The following is a 21,204-nucleotide window of genomic DNA, read 5'->3' on the forward strand; positions in this document are numbered from 1 at the left end:
ACATCTAGGGGGAAAGGGGGGGGGGGGCTGGCCACGGGGCCGTTTTTCAAACACACTGCTCTTTGCGGTGGAGCCCGGTGCTGTGTGTCACAATGTCTGGACCGTTAATGCGCGCCAAAGTCTTGCGAACAAAGTATCGTGGAAGGTGCGCTGTTTACGATGTCCGCCACAGCGTGCGCTCCTTCCCTGAGCCGTCCACCACGTCGGCAACAAGATTTTTTTTTTTTTTTTTTGTTTTCTTTTTACAACTCGGTGACTTTTGTGTGTTCCGGCAAGGTGCACTGTAATGATGCCGACGTTGGCGCGAAGAAAGTCCTCCTCCGTTCGGTATAATGGCAGGCAGGCCGTGCAGTGCCTCGCAGAGGACCTCGCTAGAGCGAGCCTCGTGTCCGGTGTAAACAGCGCTGTCGCACCCGCTCTCTCTCTCTCTCTCTCTCTCTCTCTCTCTCTCTCTCTCTCTCTCTCTCTCTCTCTCTCTCTCTCTCTCCTCTCTCTCTCTCTCTCTCTCTCCCTCTCTCTCTCTCTCTCTCTCTCTCTCTCTCTCATCCCTCTCTCTCTCTCTCCCTCTCTCTCTTTCTCCCTCTCTTTCTGTCTCTCAACCTTCGCGACGAGGTGCACGCTTCACTGAACATCCCTCGTTAGCTGCATGTAAATGCCGGTAAAGTGCACCGGTACTGTTGCTCGTTTTGTTTTTCTTTTTCTCTTCAAGAGTCACACAAATTCTACACCATGTTATGCTTGTTAAAACTACCCACAATTTGCTCACGGCAAAGGCAGTACCTGAGATTCCTATGCGGCCAGCCGGCTCCTGGAAAAACATACCTTCTTTTCTACACCACAAAGCCAGTGGTAAGTTTGCTTGACACATCGAGGGAAGAGACTCCATCATTAGCTTAGGGCACGACGGGGATGGGGCTTGAGCCCGCGATCGCATTCACGGCAGACGAAGCCAGCGGAGCGCCGAAGACTGCTGCAGTTTGCGATAAGTGTGCGAGGGGGACACTTCAGAGCGAAACTCGTTATATTCGGTGGAAAAACTGGCACCGCTTGCGAAAAGTACAAGCCTTTCATACCGCTGCGGTCTCGAGCATTGACGGTAATGCCACTCCGATTTTATGTACTACGTTTCTCCTCCCAGCCAGCGTAGAAAAAAGTTTAGCACCGGGTCCTTTTTTTCTTAAGCGGCGTGCTGCATTTTTTTTAAAGTAGCGCTTTTATTAAGTAATTTCTCGTTCTTCAATCGACCTTTCATCAATATTCATTGACGTCTCGGCACACTTATAAATTGATAATAATAATCCTAAGACAAAATATATGTAAATACGCCTATTAATGCGCACATCATCAATACGTTCTTGAATAAATCTTGGTTTGAGTATGTGTGTAATGCTGTGATTTAACTGTCTTTAAAAAAAACAAAAACAATTTCATCATAAATATAAAGAAAAGTATGTTTTGACACGATTGCGCACCCCAGCCGCCGAGACATCCACGTCTGTTTGCTTGTGCGAGTAATCGCAGCGCTTTGAGCGCTCAGCGGAGGCAAACACAGCGATGATGATGTGTTTGGATTCGATTAGAATCGATGGACGCCCGAAACAGCCCGCTACTTATTTGCCTCTAGTCACTGTCCCGTCCGCAGAAGCCCGCCTGTCTGTCTGTACTGGAGGACCTGGCCTGCTTTCATGCGTTCGGTTCTTTGTGCAGGGCGCTGTTACAACGGGATTTTTTTGTGCACTGTGAGAAAAACGGACGGAAAAAGTACGGAACATGTCTGGTCAATAATTTGCCTGGACCGTCCGTACTTGCCAACTACGGAACGTTCCGTACTTTTTTTCCGTACCCATTTACATGGGTTCATTTGGAGCAAGTACGGAACGTTCCGTACTTTTCTCCGTACCTCCGTACTATAGTTTTCTGTACCATTTTCGTACAAAAGTACGGAATGTTTTACAGTGTGGGCGTTTATATTGTGCCAGCCTAGGCTTCTGACACAGAGACTTGCCACCCATCCAAAATCCCCACGCGTGTCTTTGTTTTGTTGTTTTTCTTTTCGTTGTGTCGAGTAGATATCGGAAAAGGGCTATATCAGTCGGACCCGGCTCGCGTGTGTAAATAACGAAGCGAACTGATTCGGCCGCTCATGCCTAAGCAACAAGGCCTGTCGGGGAGAAAGGCCCAGCAGGGTGTAATGGAAAAGTCAACAACAACAACAATAAACAGAAACAGAACAACAACACTTTCCTTGAACAAAACAGGCCGTTGTGGAAAACAGCACAGCGCGGTATGAAAAATCGCTGGCGCTTCGGATTCCGTAATGGGATTGATGCTTCGTGCTGACGCCTCGGCGTTGTTGCGTCGCCGCATTCATCGCCAGCATCGCCTCCATTTGTTATTTCGTTTTGAACTGAGGGAGGAGGCCCGGGCCGCAACAGGTGGCCGTCGTGGGGCGCGGTGCCCCGGCGGTTCCGCGGCGTCGCCGCCCGTAGGGAAGGCGTAGGCAACACCGTGCCCAGAGGAGGCCCGCCCCAACTCGCTAATTTAATCATTTCGGGCGCACGGGGCGAGGAGCAAGGTGTGACAAATATCAGCAGTCGAATTTGAGAATTAAGTTACCCGAGACACTCTGAAATTGTGCCTTAAAATACTAGTAGAAATATCACCCAAGTTATTAAAAAGTAAATTGGCCCTGAGTATTTATTTTATTCCAAGGAAATAAACGATGACGAAAAGAATGGATTAATGAATGATCTGCAAACGTCTGCAAAACGTGAAGAACGCTTGGCAAAAATATACGCATGCTTCAAAAAAAAATATTCGTAAAATTTGATAAGCATTCGTTCACAAACTCCTCGTGAAGAACAAAAAGCTTTCGCCGTACGAAAAGAGAACAGCTCGGAGCGCCTGCGCGGTAGGCAACTTCCTCTTGGCGACGCATGGGCGTGTAACGGGACAGCCTAGCCTCCGGGCGCTCCAGGCGGCCCGAGCGAGCGCACAGCGGGCCAGAGGGCCATTGGAGGCGGTCGAAATCCCCCACAGGTTTTGAGCTCCAGAGTCGCTAAATGGGACTCAAACCGAACGTGTGCCCCCACCAATGTGGATCGCTCTTCGAACGAGGAATCCATTGGTGGGGGTCACACGTTGGGTTCGAGTCCTGTTTAGCGGCTTTGGAGCTCAACGCGCGTCTAGAGTCGTGGCCGCCTCCACCGGTCTTCTGGCCCACTGCGCGCCTTGCCAGGCGGGCCCCCGCAGCGGCCGCGACGCAGCGGGGCGTGGCGGGCTGGCCTACCCTGCAGCCTGCCCACAGTGGGCCAGGAGACCGGTGGAGCGGCCAAAATTCTAGACGCGTTTTGAGCTCCAAAGCCGCTAAACAGGACTCGAACCCAACGTGTGACCCCACCAATAGATAGGTCTCCGAACGAGGAATGCATTGGTCCATTGAATCCACACGTTCGGTTCGAGTCCCATTAAGCGACTCTGGAGCTCAAAACGCGTCTAGAATTTTGGCCGCTCCGCCGGTCTTCTGGCCCACTGTGCTGCGGGCGTCCGGTCGCCCGGAGACGTTCACGACGACGAGGGCTTTGTGCCTGTCGAGTTGCGATCAGGCACGACACGACCCTCTGCGCGGGTCAGCATGGCGTAGCACAGCGCGGCCCGGAGCGGCCGGGACGGCGACGGGCCGGCCTCTTTCGATACGCCAAACCGGGAGGGACCCACCCAGCGGGCGGCTCCTCAAAGGGAAGGCGCGCCGTAGCGTGTCACTGTGTGTGTGTGTGTGCGTGTGTGCCCCGGGTCGCCTTTTTGCATGTGGCAAAAGGCGCGGCGATTGACGCCTGGGGAATATTTAGCGCTGTTTCCTTCCTCCAGTGAGCTGCTTTGAGGGGGACACGGGGCGGGGAGGCGGGTCACGACCATCCTTATCAGATGGCCGGTCCCCTGCACACGCACACTCACACCTACACACACACAAACACACAACACACACACACACACACACACGAACACACACAGGCACACACTCACACCTACACCCCCACACAAACATACATAGGCACACACACTCACGCCTACACCCCCACACGAACATACATAGACACACACACATGGACACGGACACACACACACACACACACACACACACAGAGAGAGAGAGAGAGAGGAGAGAGAGAGAGGAGAGGGGAGAGAGAGAGAGAGGGGAGAAAAGGAGAGAGGGGGAGAGAGGAGGAGGGGGAGAGGAGAAAAGGGGAGAGGAGAGGAGGAGAGAGAGAGGTCTCCCCGCAGCACGGCACGCCTGGCGTTGAGCAGAGAGCCCCTCGACCGGCGCGCTGAGTCCAGAGGAGGCCACTCGAGTCGAGGCGGCCTTGCGCGAGGCTAGCAAGGGAGATAACAGAAGACCAGCGCCGTGTGGAGTGCGTGCGGAACGGAGAGAGAGAGAGGGGGGGAGAGGGGGAGAGAGAGAGAGAGAGAGCGAGAGAGAGAGAGAGAGCTGTGGCGCCTCCACGACGACCATGCAGCTCAAAGTTGGCGAAGGGGGATTAGAGGCCAGAGGGTGCCGTAGCAGCTGGTTAGTCTGTGCGTAGTTGTGTGTGTTTGTGGTTGTGTGTGTTTGTGTGTGTGTCACCGGGTAATGTGCGTCCGAGACCTTTAGTGCGTCGAGCCAGACAGATTGAAACAGTTTCGCCTGACGATTTGCCACTGCAAGCGGGCCGGTGGTCGTCGCAAGATGGGGAGAGAGAGAGAGAGAGAGAGAGAGAGAGAGAGAGAGAGAGAGAGAGAGAGAGAGAGAGAGAGAGAGAGAGAGAGAGTTACTAGTGAAGTTGCGGCAGAAGCATCGCGAGTTCGTTCCCCGGACAACGAAAACAACAAGAAAACAATGTTGGTAGAGCAGCCGTTTATACGGTGCGGCGGTCCCCTCGCCTCCCTCCTTCTGGAGAGCAGGGTAGGACCGTTGCACGTGTGTGGGTGGGGGTGGGGCGTGGTGCAAGGCGGTGAAAGGGGTCGCGCCGTCCCGTCTTGGATTATTGTTGATTTCGGCGGCGGCCCGCCCGGGCCCGCCTCCCAGCCTCGCAGGCAGCAGCCCAGCCACCGCACCTCCCAAACAAACTCGTTTTCCCCGCGGAAAGTTTTTCCATCCCACCGCCACAGGAGAGTGGTTGCTCGGACCTGGCTCGGGGGGGGGGGGTGTGTGTGGGGGTGGGAGAGAGAGGAGAGAGGAGAGAGGGGAGAGAGAGGGGAGAGAGAGAGAGAGAGAGAGAGAGAGAGAGAGAGAGAGAGAGAGAGGCGGCTCTCCTTCAGCAGCGTTGGTGGGCCCCGCCGAAAGCGAGAGTGAAACGAAGTAAAAAGGGCGCCAGATGAGCGAGTAAAATGGCGCGGAAAAGCCCCACCGCGGCCGCAATGCCGGGGCCACGCCTGGGCAACGCCGCACCGCTGCCTCTTCGTCGTCAAGAAGCGACGCGAGCGAAAGTCCCCGGCCTCGCGAAGTGGAGCGTGCGCCGCCCCGATGCCGCGAAAGCTTTTAAATCTTTGTTCAGCCTGTTTGCGCGGTTCGCGGGAACGCGGCGCGATTACGAGTAAGAAAAGGAGCGGGCAAGTTGGCGCGTGGTTGCCGGGACCGGGGAGGAGGGCAAACTTTGGGGGAGGATGCCCGCGCGTCTCTCGGAGTCTCGGACGGCGCGCGGTGGGCCAGAAGACCGGTGCACCGGACGCGCTTTGAGCTCCAGAGTCCGCCAAAAGCGACCCGAACCAAACGTCTCACTCCACTAATGGATTGCTCTCCGAACGAGGAATCCATCGGTGGGGGCCACACGTCCGGTTCCAGTCCTGTGCAGCGTCTCTGGAGCCCAAAACGCGTCCGCCCGCGCCGGTCCTCTGGCCCACTGTGCGGCGGCGGCGAGCTGGGCGAGCACGAGCACGGCAAGCCAGGCTGGCTGGACCAAGTCCTCCCCCATCCTCCCCGCCGTGCTGCTTGAGGACGGCGACGGCCGCCACCAAATTTGTTGAAGCAGCTTACCTAAGACTCGTAAAAGGTAGCCAGCCTCCGACCACGTCGCGCCGCGCGGGGAGAGGGGAGAGGGGAGGGGGAGGAGGGGAGGGGAGGGGGTTGCTCCACTTACAGGGAGCACGGTGGATCCGATCAGGTCGGACAAACACGACGTCAAGGGCAGTGGGACTTTACTGCCTGTCCACCGTCGTCTGTCTGTCTGTCTGCATGTCTGTCTGTCTCTCTGTGTCACTCTGGCAGCGTCAGGTTGCCTTGTGGCCCCCACTGTATGCACATTGAGCCGCGCGCGGGGTGTTATTGGAAATGTTCAGTGCAGGCGATCAAAGAGGGCGCCACTCTGCGGGTGTGTGTGTGTGTGTGTGTGTGTGTGTGTGTGTGTGTGTGTAGGAAAAGGGGGGGAGAGAGAGAGAGAGAGAGAGAGAGAGAGAGAGAGAGAGAGAGAGAGAGAGAGGCTGTGCGTGTGTCTGGCTGTGTATATGTGTGGCTGTGTGTTTGTGTGTGTTTATGAGAGAGTTGGTGTGGGCGCGTGCGCGAACGAGCACCAATGGCAATGGTTGTCTGCGTTTTGCACCGTATTAATCCAAGCCAGGCGTGACCCAAGTATGGCTGGGGGGGGGGGGGGTAGTGGTTTGGAACGCACCGGGTAGGGGGGAGGAGCGGTGCGCTCGAGGGTCTCTTCTCGACGCGAATGAAATCAAAGTTGAAGTGGTTTTGCAAAATGATTAATGGCGGACACAAGAGTGAGAGGAGTGTGGTGAGTTTTCCGCAGGCGTGCCGCCTCGCGACCGCGTTTCACGGAGAAACAATGATTCTGGCGCATGCAAAGTATTGTCTGCCCCCCCATGGTACAATTTCTTTTCATTTTTTCGATCTGTCCCGAAAGGCACAAAGAAAAGCCTTCGTCACACGAAGACAAAGTCTAGTCAGTCGGAAACAGATGAAATTGTGAGTGTGTGACCCTGAATGGGGAATCTGTCTGGGCGGGGCTGCACAGTGATCCAAAGGCCCGCGCGGACGGCCAAAACACTAGGCGCGTTTTCTCACCTCACGTCGGTTCGAGCGCTGTTCGGCGACTCTAGAGCTCAGAACACGAATAGAATTTCGACCACCTCCGACGGCCTTCTGGCCCACTGTGGCCTCGAGGACGATTAGGGCGTCGAAGACGTCGAGGACCTCCAGAAGGGCGTGTGAGCTGCAGTCCAATAAACGCGGTTCAAAGGATGGATATCCGCCTGCAGTCCACAAAGAGGCTGTCTGGAATGCCGGCCGGACAGCAGCCCTTCCCCGCCGCGCCACGCCGCACAGTGGGCCAGAAGGCCGGTGGAGGCAGCCAAAACTCTAGACGCGTTTTTAGCTCGAGAGTCGCTGAATGGGACTCGGACCGAACGTGTGACCCCACCAATGGATTCCTCGTTCGGAGAGCAGTCCATTGGTGGGGTCACACGTTCGGTTCGAGTCCTATTTAGCGACTCTGGAGCTCAAAACGCGTATGGAGTTTTGGCCGCCTCCACCGGTCTTCTGGCCCACTGTGCGCCGTCCGGCCCTGCGGCCCGCGTGCCGATAACGATTCCGTCCTGCTCGCAGTGTCATATAACACGGCAGCTGTCGTGACGCGTCTTCCGAGCAGAGACGCGTTTGGCCGTCGCACTCGCACCCTTCTCTGGGACGCCCGACAAGAACCGCAACGACGCTTTGGGGATCGGAATCATTCAGCTGTGCATCATTCGTTAGATTTGAGAGCGTTTCATCACGATGTTGTCTATTTTAAATGGTTTAGTCACGCACTAACAGAACTCATCACACTCGTGTAAATCTTGTCAGAACGTCAAAAACCTGTCCTGAAAACCTGATCAAAATTCGCGCACCTCTGAAAGCTGAAAACTTATTCCGACATTCTGCAGAAATCAGGCCTCCAATATCAGGATAAGTTTTTAGAATTTCGGCTTTCAGAGGTGCGTGAATTTTGATCAGGATGTCAGACATTTTCCTGAAATTTTGATAAAATTTCCACGAGTGCAATTTTTTAATGTTTCAATAAATTTGAACAGTAAGTCGTTTCTCCTTGGCAAAGATCGGACAATCTTGACTTGACTACACTGCAAAAGTAAAGTGTGTACTCAGTGCACTGATAAGCACTATACGTGTTTACTCAGTACATACTTAAGTTTTCAGTGTGTTTGTGACTGAGGCCTTTGTTTTGATTCGCTCGTCCCAGCCGACAGGCGAAGCGTTACGTGATACAAAAACGCCCTTCCGATACTGGCTTGTGTGGGTTGGCTGAATAATACCGGTTCGGTCCGGCTCGGCTCGGTCCGGCTCGGCTCGGTCCGGCTCGGCTCGCCACGGGCTGTCTGATCGGGACAAGCTCCCATCAAATATGCATGCGGTCCAGAACAGCCCAGTCCGGGGCGCACACTGCTGCAGACCGGGGCACCGTGCTGAAGACCAGGCGAGCCCAGGCGACAGGCGCCAGCGCGAAGGCCCAGGCCGAGGCCCAGCCGGCAGCCTGAGCGGCGGGAATTGGAATTCCGTGGTATGCTGGCCCTGACTGGCTCTTCACCGGCCCTTGAATGGCCCTGACTGGCTCTTCACCGGCCCTTGAATGGCCCTGACTGGCTCTTCACCGGCCCTTGAATGGCCCTGACTGGCTCTTCACCGGCCCTTGAATGGCCATGACTAGCTCCTCAGCAGCCCTTGAATGGCCCTGACTGGCTCTTCACCGGCCCTTGAGTGGCCATGACTAGCTCCTCAGCAGCCCTTGAATGGCCCTGACTGACTCTTCACTGGCCCTAGAATGGCCCTGACTGATACCGACGGGCCGAAACTGGCCCTCACTGGTGACTTCTTCTGACTGGATCTTTGGGTTGCCCTGACTAGCTCCTCAGCAGCCCTTGAATGGCCCTGACCGGCCCTGACTGGTCGAAACTGGCCCTGAACGGCTCTTGAATGACCCTGATTGATTCTGCATGATTGGCAGAAACTGGCCCTACTGGCCCTTTACTGGTGTTGACTGGACCGCGGGTTTTTCTGACTCTTCAGGAGCCCTTAAATGACCCTGACTGGCTGACATTGCTTCTGACAGGACCTTGCCTTGCACTGACTTGGAGCCCTTGAATGGCACTGCCTGGCCCTTTACTGTCCTTTAAAGGCTCTTGACAGACCGTTTCTGATTCTGACTGTCCTTGACTGTCCCTGACTGCCCTCGACTGTCCCTGACTGAGCGTGACATGGCAGGTGTTTCACTCGCCACTTTGGAAGCTGTCTCTGTGTGGCTTTGAAGTGCATCCATTGGGGGCCTGTTCGTTCCGCCCTCGTCAAAGACCATTAGGGGAAAGCGGATTTAAATCGACATCCCACATCTCGCACTCTCGACACGCGCGGAGTGCATGCACATCATTATTGTAAAGGCCGTTGCTCACCATCGCTCCTCCCGTCCTGTTGCAGTGTCCGACTTCACCACGGAGCTGTCGCAGCTCTACGAGCGCCACGCGGAGGAGCTGCAGATGCTGGTGGCGGGCTACAGGAAGAGGAACGCAGACCTCCGCAAGGACAGGTGAGTCTTTACACTGCCATTTTGTTTTTACGCCTGTTTACTGTTCACGTTCATTTTAAACAGGAACACACAGAAAAAAAAACCGGGGGCTGTTTTTCTTTTTTTTTGTTAGTCGACGCCCTCTGGCGCGGGGGGGGGGGCAAAAGGATCGATTCTATCGAATTTAAAAGTGGGGGAAAAGGAGAGGGTTGGTTGTTTCCCAGGTGTGGCCGTCCTGTTTTTGCGAGCCACTTCCGGCTGCCTATGGCGAGGCCTGCGGGCTGATTCCGAGCGGCGGCTCCATTGCCCCCCCCTCTCTCTCTCTCTCTCTCTCTCTCTCACTCTCTCTCTCACTCTCACCAGGACGGGGAGCCCCATGAGAGTGAGAGTGACGGCGAGACCGCCCGCTCGGAATCCGTCTGGCGCCACCGGGCTGGAGCGCTCCAATTCACTCTTCGCCGTCGTCTCGCCCCTTTTTTCGCCGCCGAGCTTCGCTTGTTGTCCTGCTTGCACACACACGTGGCGTGTATTGATTGAGAGAGCGCGCTGCTGTTCATTGCCATCCTCTCGGCACACCGTAAACGCGATAGGCAGTCATTCACTGCAAGGGAAACCACCGCGCACCCTAATTGGAAACCGGTCGAACGTGCGCTCTCCCTCTCTGTGGCGAAGTACAAAGGGAGTCAGGTTTTGGTGTTGGCCTGAGCGCCGTCACCAGAATGGAAACGATGGGAGCCAATCCTAGTCAGCCCTTTCCTCGGCAGTGTCGCTCTGGTGTCACATTGAATGACACTGCCGTCACACTACCGTCACACTACCGATTTGCTGTCGTAGCTGTCGTCACACAGCATTCACTCTACTGTCTCACTAAGTATCACACTGTCACCCTACTGTCACATCAAGTGTCTCACCAAGTGTCCACCAAGTGTCTCACCAAGTGTCGCACCAAGTGTCACACCAAGTGTCACACTAAGTGTCACACCAAGTGTCACACCAAGTGTCACACCAAGTGTCACACTAAGTGTCACACTAAAGGTCACACTAGGTGTCACACTGCTGTCACCGTGGCGTACGCTGCCGTCCCCACTGCCGACACACTTTTGTCACACTGCCGTCACTCTGTCGAAACAAACACCGGTGCCGCCCTGCCGTCGTCACCGAGGTCGTCACACTGGTGCCACACTGTTGCCGCAGCTTGGCGTTCTTTCTGACACCGAGCCCCGGGGCGCGTTGCGCGCGCTGCGGTCGGTGCGGCTTTTGCTGCTTTTGCCTTTGTCGCGGTGACGACGGGAACCTCGCAGCGGAGCCTGGCGTGGCACGGCGCGGCACGACCCGGCGTGGCACGCACGGCGTGGCACGGCACGGCGCGTGTCGCGTTGATAGGCTGCGGCTTTGGCGTCCATTAGGGACCGCCTGGAGGACGAGCCCTCCCCCCCCCCCTCCCCCCCCCCCCTTTCCCTCCATTGTGCACACCTGTACACAGCTCCATTCACCGGGGGACGCACGGCGCGCGGCTGTTTTATAAAGCCGACGGCGGCACATTCCGTGTGGCCGCCCCAATTATCACTCTGTGTGTGTGTGTGTGTGTGTGATATCGAAGGCTTTCGCTGAGCAATCGGTACACACACACACACACACACACACACACACACACACAGAGAGAGACAGGCAGCGGGCTCTTTGTTGTCTGGAACTAATTAGTGTTTGCCTTTCGCCCTTTAGTGTCTGGATGGCCAGGCCCAATGATGGCCTTGTTGCCGTGGGGGAGGCGCCCAATAAGCCGGAATTATTTTTTGTGTGGGGCTTAAAGATTTTTCCGCTGTACAACAAAATATAATCGGAATCACAGAAAAAAATCGAAATCTCAACATTTAGTGTGTGTGCCAAACGCGACTGTCTCTCTCCAGTGTGTCCAACTAAAACCGTTTTGTTTTTCGTTTCAGAGGGGCGTGCCAGTCGACGCTGTTCCAGACGTGGGACATCCTGCTGCAGGAGGTGGAGAAGGACTCGCAGACGCACAGCGACATCGCCTCCGTGCTGGGCAGGCAGGTGGCTCGTCCGCTGCTCGAGAAGACCTTCCACCGGAAGATCCAATCCCGAAAAGTATTCGCGACCCGCGAGGCCTACGAGCAGTTCGTGGCCAAGGCGGAGGAGAAGCTTGTCAAGGTGGGTGTTGTCGAACAGTGGCCTTGACAGTGACAGTGGCTGTTTTCCCCCTCGCTGGCACTTGGCCGGAGGCGCTGCGGTTGTCTCTTCCTCTATCCGACAGAGAGAGAGAAAAAAAAAAACTTGCTCTGTTCTCGCATAGAAACCTACTTTATCCACACTGAGAAAACCTTACAAATTATTTGAGGCCTTACAAAGAAAAGCAGCTTGTTATAACAAAGTATTTTGAGCATACATAAGCTTACAAAGAAAATACTTCGTAATTTAAGAGCTATTTCCTCGTAAAACAAAGTAAATTAGGTTGTACTATGTATGCTCAAAATACTTCGTAAGGTTTTAAGCCTACACTCTGGAGAAACATTTTTTGAAATGAGACTTTTTTTCTTTACAAGCACAATTTCTTCCTTCAAATAAAGCTTCTTCCACGTAAATTTTCTTGTTTCAAGAATATTTCTTGCTCGGTGCAGTGACTCCGTCACGGCTGCCGTGCCATGGACACACTTTTATAGGCCCTATTCCTGAAGAACGTGATTCCGAGTCTCTCTGCTCCAAATTTTAACGGGGCAATTTCGATGAATCCACTTCAATTTTTGGCGGCTGATCCGCCCCGTTGGCCATTATTTAGGTTGCCGTGCCAGCGCGGTGTCGGGACGTCCTTCCCGCCCCACCCCACCACGCCCCACCGCCTTGACGTCCCCTCACTTATTCAAGCCCCTTGTCGCGTCCGTCGGCCTCGGCCGCCTCGGCCCGTCGCAGAGAAACGCTTCCTGTAATGGACAACAAACACGGCTCGCTCGTGTGTGCACTGCAAAACAAAAAACCTAAAATATTACAAACATCGACTCCTTTAAATCCATTCGGTAAAAAAACTACGCTATTTATCAACGGTTGTGATGTCACTTCGTTGAAAACATTGATGCATCTTAGCACTTCTTTTCGCTTTATGCTTGCACCGGAACCATAGATGAAACTACACCGTGAGACTCTGAGCGTGCAAGCAACAGGCAACACGCGTGGTCTGGCCTGTAGTGTAGGGGCTCGCTAATAATGAGTCGGGCTGATTGGAACTACTGCGCCGCCTCGTCACGTGGCCGTGCCTTGCCTCGTGGAGCGCGGCGTGGAGGGGGTGGCTTTCATGTGGTGACAAAGGAGGGGCAGGAAGAGTCTGCAGCCCGACAAAAGGCCGGGGTGGCGTCTGTAGCCGCCCTTGACCGCTGCCAGGCAAGTCCGTCACAGTGTCAGTGCACAGTGGGACAGAAGACCGGTGGAGGCGGCCGAAATTCTAGACGCGCGATTTTAGTTGCAGAGTCGCTAAACAGCACTCGGACCAAACGTGTGACCCTTCCAATGGACTCCTCGTTCGGAGAGCAATTCATTGGTGGGGTCACACGTTCGGTTGCAGTCCCATTCAAAACCCATCCTGTACTTCGAGCCACAGTGTCCGTCGCAGTCTCCGTCGCAGTCTCCATCGCGGTCTCCGTCACAACGTTCACCATAGTATTCGTCACGGTGTCCGGTGTGTGTTGCAGGCGCGCCAGGACTACAAGAACGCGTACATGTCGTACATGGCGTCGCCCAACACTGCCGCGCTCGCCTCCTACTTCGACGCCCACAACGCGTACGTGACGCAGCTGCACGCCACCAACGGCATCCTGGAGCACTTCGGCACCGAGACGCTGCCCACCCTCATGCAGGTGAAGTGCCCATGACGTTCATCATGAGTGCCCATGACGTTGATCATGAGTCCCCACGATGTCGATCATTTCATGAGTGCCCATTATGTTGGTCATTTCGTGAGTGCCAACAATGCTGATCATGAGTGCCCATGACGTTGATCATGAGCCCCCCAGATGTCGATTATTTTATGAGTGCCCATTGATCATTTCATTAGTGCCCATGACGTTGATCAATTCATGAGTGCCAACAATGTTGGTCATGAGTGCCCATCATGATTATTTCATGACTGCCAGTAATGTTCATCATGAGTGCCAATAACGTTGACGCCGTCCGCAGGAGCTGGAGGACATCTACTCGGACCTGTGCGCCACCATGACGGACGCGGCGCTGCAAGGGGCCGAAGTCATCTCCTCCAGGGTGAGTTGAACGGCGGTGGCTGCTGCGGAGATGGATCGGCGGAGCGCGGACGGGCAGCCAGACAGACAGACTGACATCGCTAGTCGGAAGTAGATAGGAGCAGGCGGGTCGGGCCGGTCGTGGCGCCGCGCTCTGCAGGCCGCTCTGTCTCCCTCGCACCCATACCAGACTCCCGGTGAGTGCGAGAGAGAGGCCTCGGTCTGCCCGAGGAATGAAATCATGCACTTAACGAGCCGCTCCGACGCCTCTCCCTCCGCGCCGACATCGGTGGGGACCATTTCTCACGTCAGTCGACGCCCTCGCCGGTCCGTCTGTCTGTCCGCCTGACTGTCTGTCTGTCTATCTGCCTATCTGTCTGTTGGTCTGTCCGTCCGTTGTATCCGCGGCGCAGAAAGCCGTGCTCGCAAGCAATGCCACCGGTGCACAGTAAGCCGGAAGACCGGTGGAGACGGTCAAAATCCCGGACGCGTTTCGAGCTGTAGAGTCGCTAAGTGGGACTCGAGCCGAACGGTGACCCCACCAAATGGATTGCTCTCCGAACGAGAAACCCATTAGTGTGGTCACGCGTGGTTCGCGTCCTGTTATGCGACTCTGGAGCTGAAAACGCGTTCAGGGTTTAGGCCGCGGGCGCCGGTTTACTGGCCCACTGCGAGCAGTGTGCGGCTTAGTCGCTTCGTTTTACAGAGACGGCAATGGAGTTGTTTGGGTGATGTATGGTGAGGTGCGTGGCTTGGCTTCGTGTTACGGCGACGGTGGGGTTGTTTCTCGAGGCAGTGCGGCGTCGACGAGGTGGCGGTGCGACCGCGGTTTGGCGGCGGCGTGGCGGTGTGGCGTGGCCGTAGAAGGCGGTGTAGCGGGGATTGAGGATTGTGTTGGAGGCGAGGGTGCCCCCTCCCCCTTCCCCCTCCCGGCCGCGGCTGACGTGTGAATAATTAAATAGCGCGCCATCAGCAGGCTGCAGCCGCCATGAGGCTCAGCTGTTTGCTGAAGTCACAAGCCGCCGCGCGCTGTGCAGAAGCAGTGTGGGAAACAGAACACAGTCACACACACACACACACACAACACACTAACACAACACACTAACACACAGATGCACATTCATTAAATATCAGGGCGGGAGAGCGGCGCCCGGCGCCCGCACAACGGGGTGCGGGCACTCACAATTGCAACTTTGGAGTTGCAAGTCGTCAAGCATCACTTCACCGCCGCGCCTCGACTCGCCGCCACTCGCCACCGCCGCGCCGTCAGGCTGGAGGGATGCCAAGCCTGGAGGGCTGGAGAACTGGATGGCTGGAGGGCTAGAGAACGAAAACGGTTGAGAAACTGAAAGGCTGGAGAACTGGAATGCTGTATAACTAGAGGGCTGAAAGTCTAGAGACCAGGAAGGCTGGGAGGGAGTTGGGACAACTGGATGTCTGCAGAACTGGAGGGCTGGGGAACTGGAAGGCTGCAAGGCAGGAGTACTGAAAGGTGGGAGAACTTGAAGGCTGCGGAACTGATGGCGAGGGCTGGAGAACTAGAAGGCTGGAGAACCGGAGGCCCGGAGAACTGGAAGGCTGTAAGGTGGAAGAACTGAAAGGCTGGAAAACTGGAGTGATGGAGATCTGAAAGGCTGGAGAACTGGACGGCTGGAGAACTGGAAGGCTGGAAAACTGGAAGGCTGGAAAACTGGAGTGATGGAGAACTGGAAGGCTGGAGAACTGGACGGCTGGAGAACTGGAAGGCTTGAGAACTGCAAGGCTGGAGAGCTGGAAGTCTGGAAGGTGGAAGACTGGAGGGCTGCAGAACTGGAGAACTGTAGAACTGGAGGGCTGGAGGACTGGGCCTGGAGGACTTGAAGGCGTTTAAGTGACGCACCGACGGCCTCCACCACGTCTTTCGGGCCTTGTTTGTGTTTCAGCCCGAACGCGGTCCTGCGTGCGCGCTCGCGCGTGTGTGTGTCAGAGAGAGAGAGAGAGAGAGAGAGAGAGAGAGAGAGAGAGAGAGAGAGAGAGAGAGAGAGAGGTGGGAGGGGGGGGGGGAGGAGGGGGGAAGGGAGACCAAACGCGGAGTTTGCCTGGCTTGCGGGCTAAATTTCCGACTCCCAGTCGAGGGGGATGACCTAACTTCGCAGATAGGCCGTGACTGAACGAACGCACGGGCTCCGCGGCTCCGCGGCTCCGCCTCCCCAAACGGTCTCTTAGAACGCGCGCCGGCCGCTCTTCATGCGGTGCGCAAAGGGCAGCAAATTGTTTGCCATGAATCTCTTCCCGGGGTCTTCAGATAGTTGAATGGGTTGACAGCCCTGAAAGGCCTGCAAGGGGCGGGGGGCGGGGGACTTTCTCCCGAAGCTCTTTCTCCCTCTGTCTCCCTCCAGCGACTGTTGCAGCAAGGCGGCCGCGTTGATTGTCCGTGTTCCCCGCCAGGCGGCTGTTTGTCATGGTCACACCCCCGTTGGGGTGCGCGTTGGGGTGGGTGGGGGCGCACAGTGGGCCAGAAGACCGGTGGCGGCGGCCAAAACTCAAGACGCGGTTTGAGCTCCAGAGTCGCGAAACAGGACTCGAACCGAACGTGTGACCCCACCAATGGATTCCTCCTTCAGAGAGCAATCCATTGGTGGGGTCACACGTTCGGTTTGAGTCCCTCAAAACGAGTCTAGAGCTTTGTCCGCCTCCGCAGGTCTTCTGGCCCACTGTGGGGCGTAGGGAAGGCCGCCGGCAATACCCCTCGCTCCGGCGGCGCAGGGGTAGCGGCAGCGCCGTCCGGGCACGGGGTAGCGCCGCGGTCGTGTCAAGGAGTGTCCGCGGGGTATCGCCACGGCGTGTGATAGCGCGAAGCAGGCAACAAGATCCGCGCCGGCGGCCTAAACTCTCGACGCGTTTTGAGCTCCAGAGTCGCTAAACAGGACTTGAACCGACCGTGTGAGCCCACCAATGGATTCCTCGTTCGGAGAGCAATCCATTGGTGGGGTCACACGTTCGGACCGAGTCCTGTTTAGCGACTCTGGAGCTCAAGACGCGTCTAGAATTATGGCCGCCTTGGCACACTGTGCGTTAGCGGAGAGTCTCTCGCGCGCGGTTTATCGTCACTTGCTCTCATCTGAGGTGCACCCTTCTCGTGCTGCAGGCGCAGGACCAGCAGCGGCGCTACGACGGCCTGGCCTCCATGTGCCGGTCCGCGTCCGCGCAGGCCGACGTGGCGCAAATCGTCAAGACGCTGGCGCCGCAGGGCGCGCACCCGCACCCCGTCGTCCGGAGGCACTTCTCGGCGCCGCACGTGCCGCCGCCCGACGTGGACCCCGGCGGGCCCGGCGGCGACCTGGGGGTGAGTACGCCGCCGTAGGCCACCGAAGCACAGTGGGCCAGAAGACTGGTGGTGCAGGCAGCCAAAACTCTAGACGCGTTTTGAGCTCCAGAGTCGTTAAACAGGACTCGAACCGGACGTGTGACCCCACCAATGGAATGCTCTCCGAACGAGGAATCCATTCGTGGGCTGACACGGTCGGTTCACTAGATGTCGTTTTTTGCCACAGAACACGATGCTGCCGCCGGCCCTGAAGAACGAGCTGGTGCTGGACCGGCTGGCCAGCATCCAGGTGCGCGCGCAGTTCGAGGGGCTGCGCAAGGAGGGCCAGGACCTGGACGTGCAGTGCAAGCAGCTGCAGGACGCGCTGGACACGCTATACCGCATGCAGCAGAGGTCGACACCAGTTTCCTATTTTTGTTCACGCTTTCGTGGTTTCAAAGGGCGTTTTGAGTCCCCGAAAGTTGGATTTTTAAGTCAATCAGGGACGGAAAACTACTCGTCTCCGTGGGGGGTCACAATCAGGGTTGACAACCATAAACGAAATTCATTTTCAAATTTTCTTTCTATCTTCAGAACGCGTCGTAGCCCGATCAGATCATGTTTCCGGATCAAGATAGGACAGTCTTTTTCTGAAATTTTATGTCATATGGCCGCTTTGCGAATGTGGTCTCTTTCACCCTCTTTTCGCTGTTTTATCACAATTGCAATAACGTTATTGAGATTTGATAATTTCGTAGATAAACTGTGAAAAAAATGAGGAAGGAGTCGAAATTTGTGACAGTTCGTCAGCAGACCGCACTCTAAATGTTCTACGGTGAAGATTCTCCATATTATGGTGAAAATGTTCCATATTATGGTGGTGCAGCTGACTTCGTAACATACCATTGAGAATTCACTGTACCTTATAGATATTTTGACGAATTTCGTTGGTATTATGGAGAAAATCTCCACCATAATATGTTGGTGCAGCCTTTCATCGTAAGACATTTACTGTGCGATTTTCGGGCAAAATTTGATCTAACTGCTGCCGCAAACGGGACCCCGATAAAACAGTGCATTTCGGAAATATTAGAGCAAATATTAACATTAATTTCGTATTTGGTAACCAACCCTGGTCACAATACACTCGTAATATCTCACGGCGAAAGGCTGCACGAACTTATTGTGGTGGATGCTTGCCGCGTCGGCAGGTCTCTGGAGTCAGCGCTGTTCAACAAGGCCAACGAGCTCCAGGACGAGATCGGCGTCAAGAAGTACGACCTCAGAGTGGCGCAGATGCAGCTGGCCGCGGTTCGCTCCCAGGTAAGTGCCGAGTTTTTAGCCCCCCCCCCCCAGAGGTGGTGGCAGTCCAAGGGGAAACAACAACTCATATCGTACACCAAATTTCTTGGACAACCTTTAATTTTAGTCAAATTTAATCAAAGTTCGTGAAATTCAGTCGGAAAGTCAAAGAAATATTTAACAAAAACCAGTTTATACCGCAATTTTTGAAAATTTCGCGGCAATCCATTGAAATCCGTCCAAAGTTCACGTGGAATTGAAAAAATTCGTGCACAGAAATTGAAAGTTATTCCCCCACGTTGAAAGTTTTTTCCCGTCGAGGCAGCCTGCGGCTAGTGTTGCTCGCGTTCGGTAGGAGGATGCGCCGGGCGTCACCGCCCCGGCCGCCTAGAGAGCCCCGACGACGTTAATGGCAGTCAACGCAATTTGGGTAGTTTGGCGCGCGCGACGACGCGGCGCCCGGGATATGGGAAATGGAAGGCAACGCCTGGATGGCGACGTCGCCCCGCCCCGTCGCCTGCACTGGGTAAAACCTGCTGGGCGGAACATCAGTGGCGCGCGCAGAAATTTTGAAAAAATTGCTGCATGCTTTTTGCCTACTTACAGGGGGAAGTGATGCAATTTGCCTACCTTCCAGGCGGCTGTCCTCACGGTAAAAACGGTTTCCTGGTTTTCCCAGGAACAACCTGGGAATCGCCTATGTCTCTACCATAGGCTTCCTGGGGAAACCAGATACCTTGAATCAAGCATACAACTACGCTTCAGTTTTACCGGTGTGCGTCACGGCGTCAGAACACCAGGAATAATGTTTCTGACTGTTACTTTTCCCGAGTAACCGTGCAGGGACGACAACACAACGTCTTGAACCGCGTCCTTGGTCCTCGCCCCACTCTTTGATGTGTGTGTGTGTGTGTGTGTGTGTGTGTGTGTGTGTGTGTGTGTGTAGGTGTGTGTGCGTGTGTGTCTGTGTGTGGCTCGTGGAACTTGTTGTGCGGGCTCTGTGGATCGTGTGCCCTCTATGCGAGAGTGGGCCTCGCTGTGGTTGGAGTGACTCGGCAGTCCTGGCAGTGCACTCTCACTCCTCGCACAGTCTTGGGTCGAACCATTAGTGCGAGAGAGCCAGGTACAGGGAGACTCTACTCGGAGTCAGCCTGTCGGGCAGTGGTCGTGAAGAGAGGCGGTGGTGCCGTAGAACACGGTGGAACGGACACTCATGCAAAATTAAACAGTTTCGCCGCAACGGACTTGCGATAGCAGTGCCGCAGGAGGTTACAGCTTTCAGGGACTGCAGAGAGGGGGGGGGGAGGGGGGCAGACGCAGGATCGTAATTGGACCTCGTGTAGCACTGTTTGCCTACCTGGAGGTGCATTGTACTGTGGGTTGCCTGCATTCAGGATCCACAGGGGAGCGGGCCTGCTTGGCCATCCCTTGCACAGCGAGCCAGAAGACCGGTGGAGGTCGGTGGAGGCGGTCAAAATATAATAGCGGACGGGTTTTGAGATCCAGATCGCTATATGGGTCTCGAACCGAACGTGTGACCCCACCAATGGATTGCTCTCCGTGCGAGGAATCACTCGGTGGGGTCACACGATCGGTTAGGTTAGGTCTAGTGTTTTGGCCACCGGCGCCTGTCTTCTGGCCCACTGTGGACCAGCCAGCCCAAGGGTGGCTGCATTGGAAGCGACGCCGTGACCTGCAGGTTGGCTTTCGAAAAAGAAAATATAAAAAGACGAAAGACGATCGAGAGAATACGACACGCGAGCGGAAGAACCGCCCATCTTCAGCGCGACGAAACAAACCCGCGTACCGCGCGGCCGCCGTTTCAAACCCGCTTACCTACCGCCGGCCGATTCAAAACCGCTTACCTCCGCCGGCCCGTTCCAAACCCGCTTACCTCTCCCAGGCCGAGGCGGCGCGTACGCGGGTTTGAAACGGGCCGGCGGAGGTAAGCGGTTTTGAATCGGCCGGCGGTAGGTAAGCGGGTTTGAAACGGCGGCCGCTCGGTACGCGGGTTTGTTTCGTCGCGCTGAAGATGGGCGGTTCTTACGTCACTCCACAGTCTCGAGCAGGCTGTCGCCGAACAGTGGCCTCGTCGTTCATGAGGTGCGAGAGAGACAGAGTGACGGCACGCCGTTCGGAGTCCGCCTGCTGCAGAGGCTCAGGAGCAGTGGTGCCCGGAAGCAAACACAGCCGCCCCGCCCCGCCCCGCCCACTGCAGCGCTTGGCGGTGTGGCGTCGCGGACCGAGCTTGGCGGCGCCGCCGCTGGCAAAGGGGGGCGCTGTCGTCGCGCGTCCCGGAGGCTGGCCGGGCTGCCCTGGCTGCCTGGGTGGTGCGGCGGCGCGTGGGGAAGGGCGGCCCGGCGGACGGGCAGGGGTGGGCCGGGGGTGGGGCAGGGGGGCACCGCGTCCTGGGCCTTCCCGAGTCCCGGCCCAGGCCAGCGGGGCCCGGCCCAGCCGCCCAGCCCTCGCTCAGTGTCTCGCAGCCTGCAGCCCGCCCTGCTTGGCGTCCCCCACGTTGCCCGCGCGCCGTCCGCGCCGCTTGCGCCACTCCGCGCAGCCTGTGGGCCGCGCGTCCCGCCCCGCGTCGCGCCCCGCCCCGCGCCCCCCGTCGCGTCTCTCCGTCCTCCGCCCGGAAGTGGAGGCCGCGATCCAGGCCTAGCGAACGGCCACGCCATGGGCCACTCCGTCGGCGGCCTGTCGGTGGACCCGGCGCCTCGCCACCGCAACCCCCATGGGGAGCCCCTGCCCCAGGAGGCGCCCCCGACCCCCGAGCACGTGCCGCACGCGCACGAGGACGAGCCCCACGGGGGGCCCCAGGCCGCCGAGCAGCCCGAGGAGCCCCACC

General features: G+C 56.5%; 1 protein-coding gene across 7 annotated transcripts in view; it reads left to right on the top strand.

Annotated features, from left to right (window-relative positions):
- LOC117644382 overlaps positions 1-21,204 on the top strand; it is a 98,636-nt gene that overhangs the window by 50,025 nt on the left and 27,407 nt on the right. For all 7 annotated transcript variants that reach the window (XM_034383786.1, XM_034383787.1, XM_034383792.1 and 4 more), the window contains exons 2-8: positions 9,446-9,554; positions 11,477-11,699; positions 13,229-13,393; positions 13,713-13,793; positions 16,899-17,096; positions 17,305-17,471; positions 18,269-18,380. In XM_034383786.1, coding sequence (XP_034239677.1) covers positions 9,446-9,554; positions 11,477-11,699; positions 13,229-13,393; positions 13,713-13,793; positions 16,899-17,096; positions 17,305-17,471; positions 18,269-18,380 — 1,055 coding nt within the window. The remainder of the gene's footprint in view (positions 1-9,445; positions 9,555-11,476; positions 11,700-13,228; positions 13,394-13,712; positions 13,794-16,898; positions 17,097-17,304; positions 17,472-18,268; positions 18,381-21,204) is intronic.

The sequence above is a fragment of the Thrips palmi genome, unplaced genomic scaffold, assembly GCF_012932325.1.
Source record: "Thrips palmi isolate BJ-2018 unplaced genomic scaffold, TpBJ-2018v1 HiC_scaffold_18, whole genome shotgun sequence".
Classification (NCBI taxonomy): domain Eukaryota; kingdom Metazoa; phylum Arthropoda; class Insecta; order Thysanoptera; family Thripidae; genus Thrips; species Thrips palmi.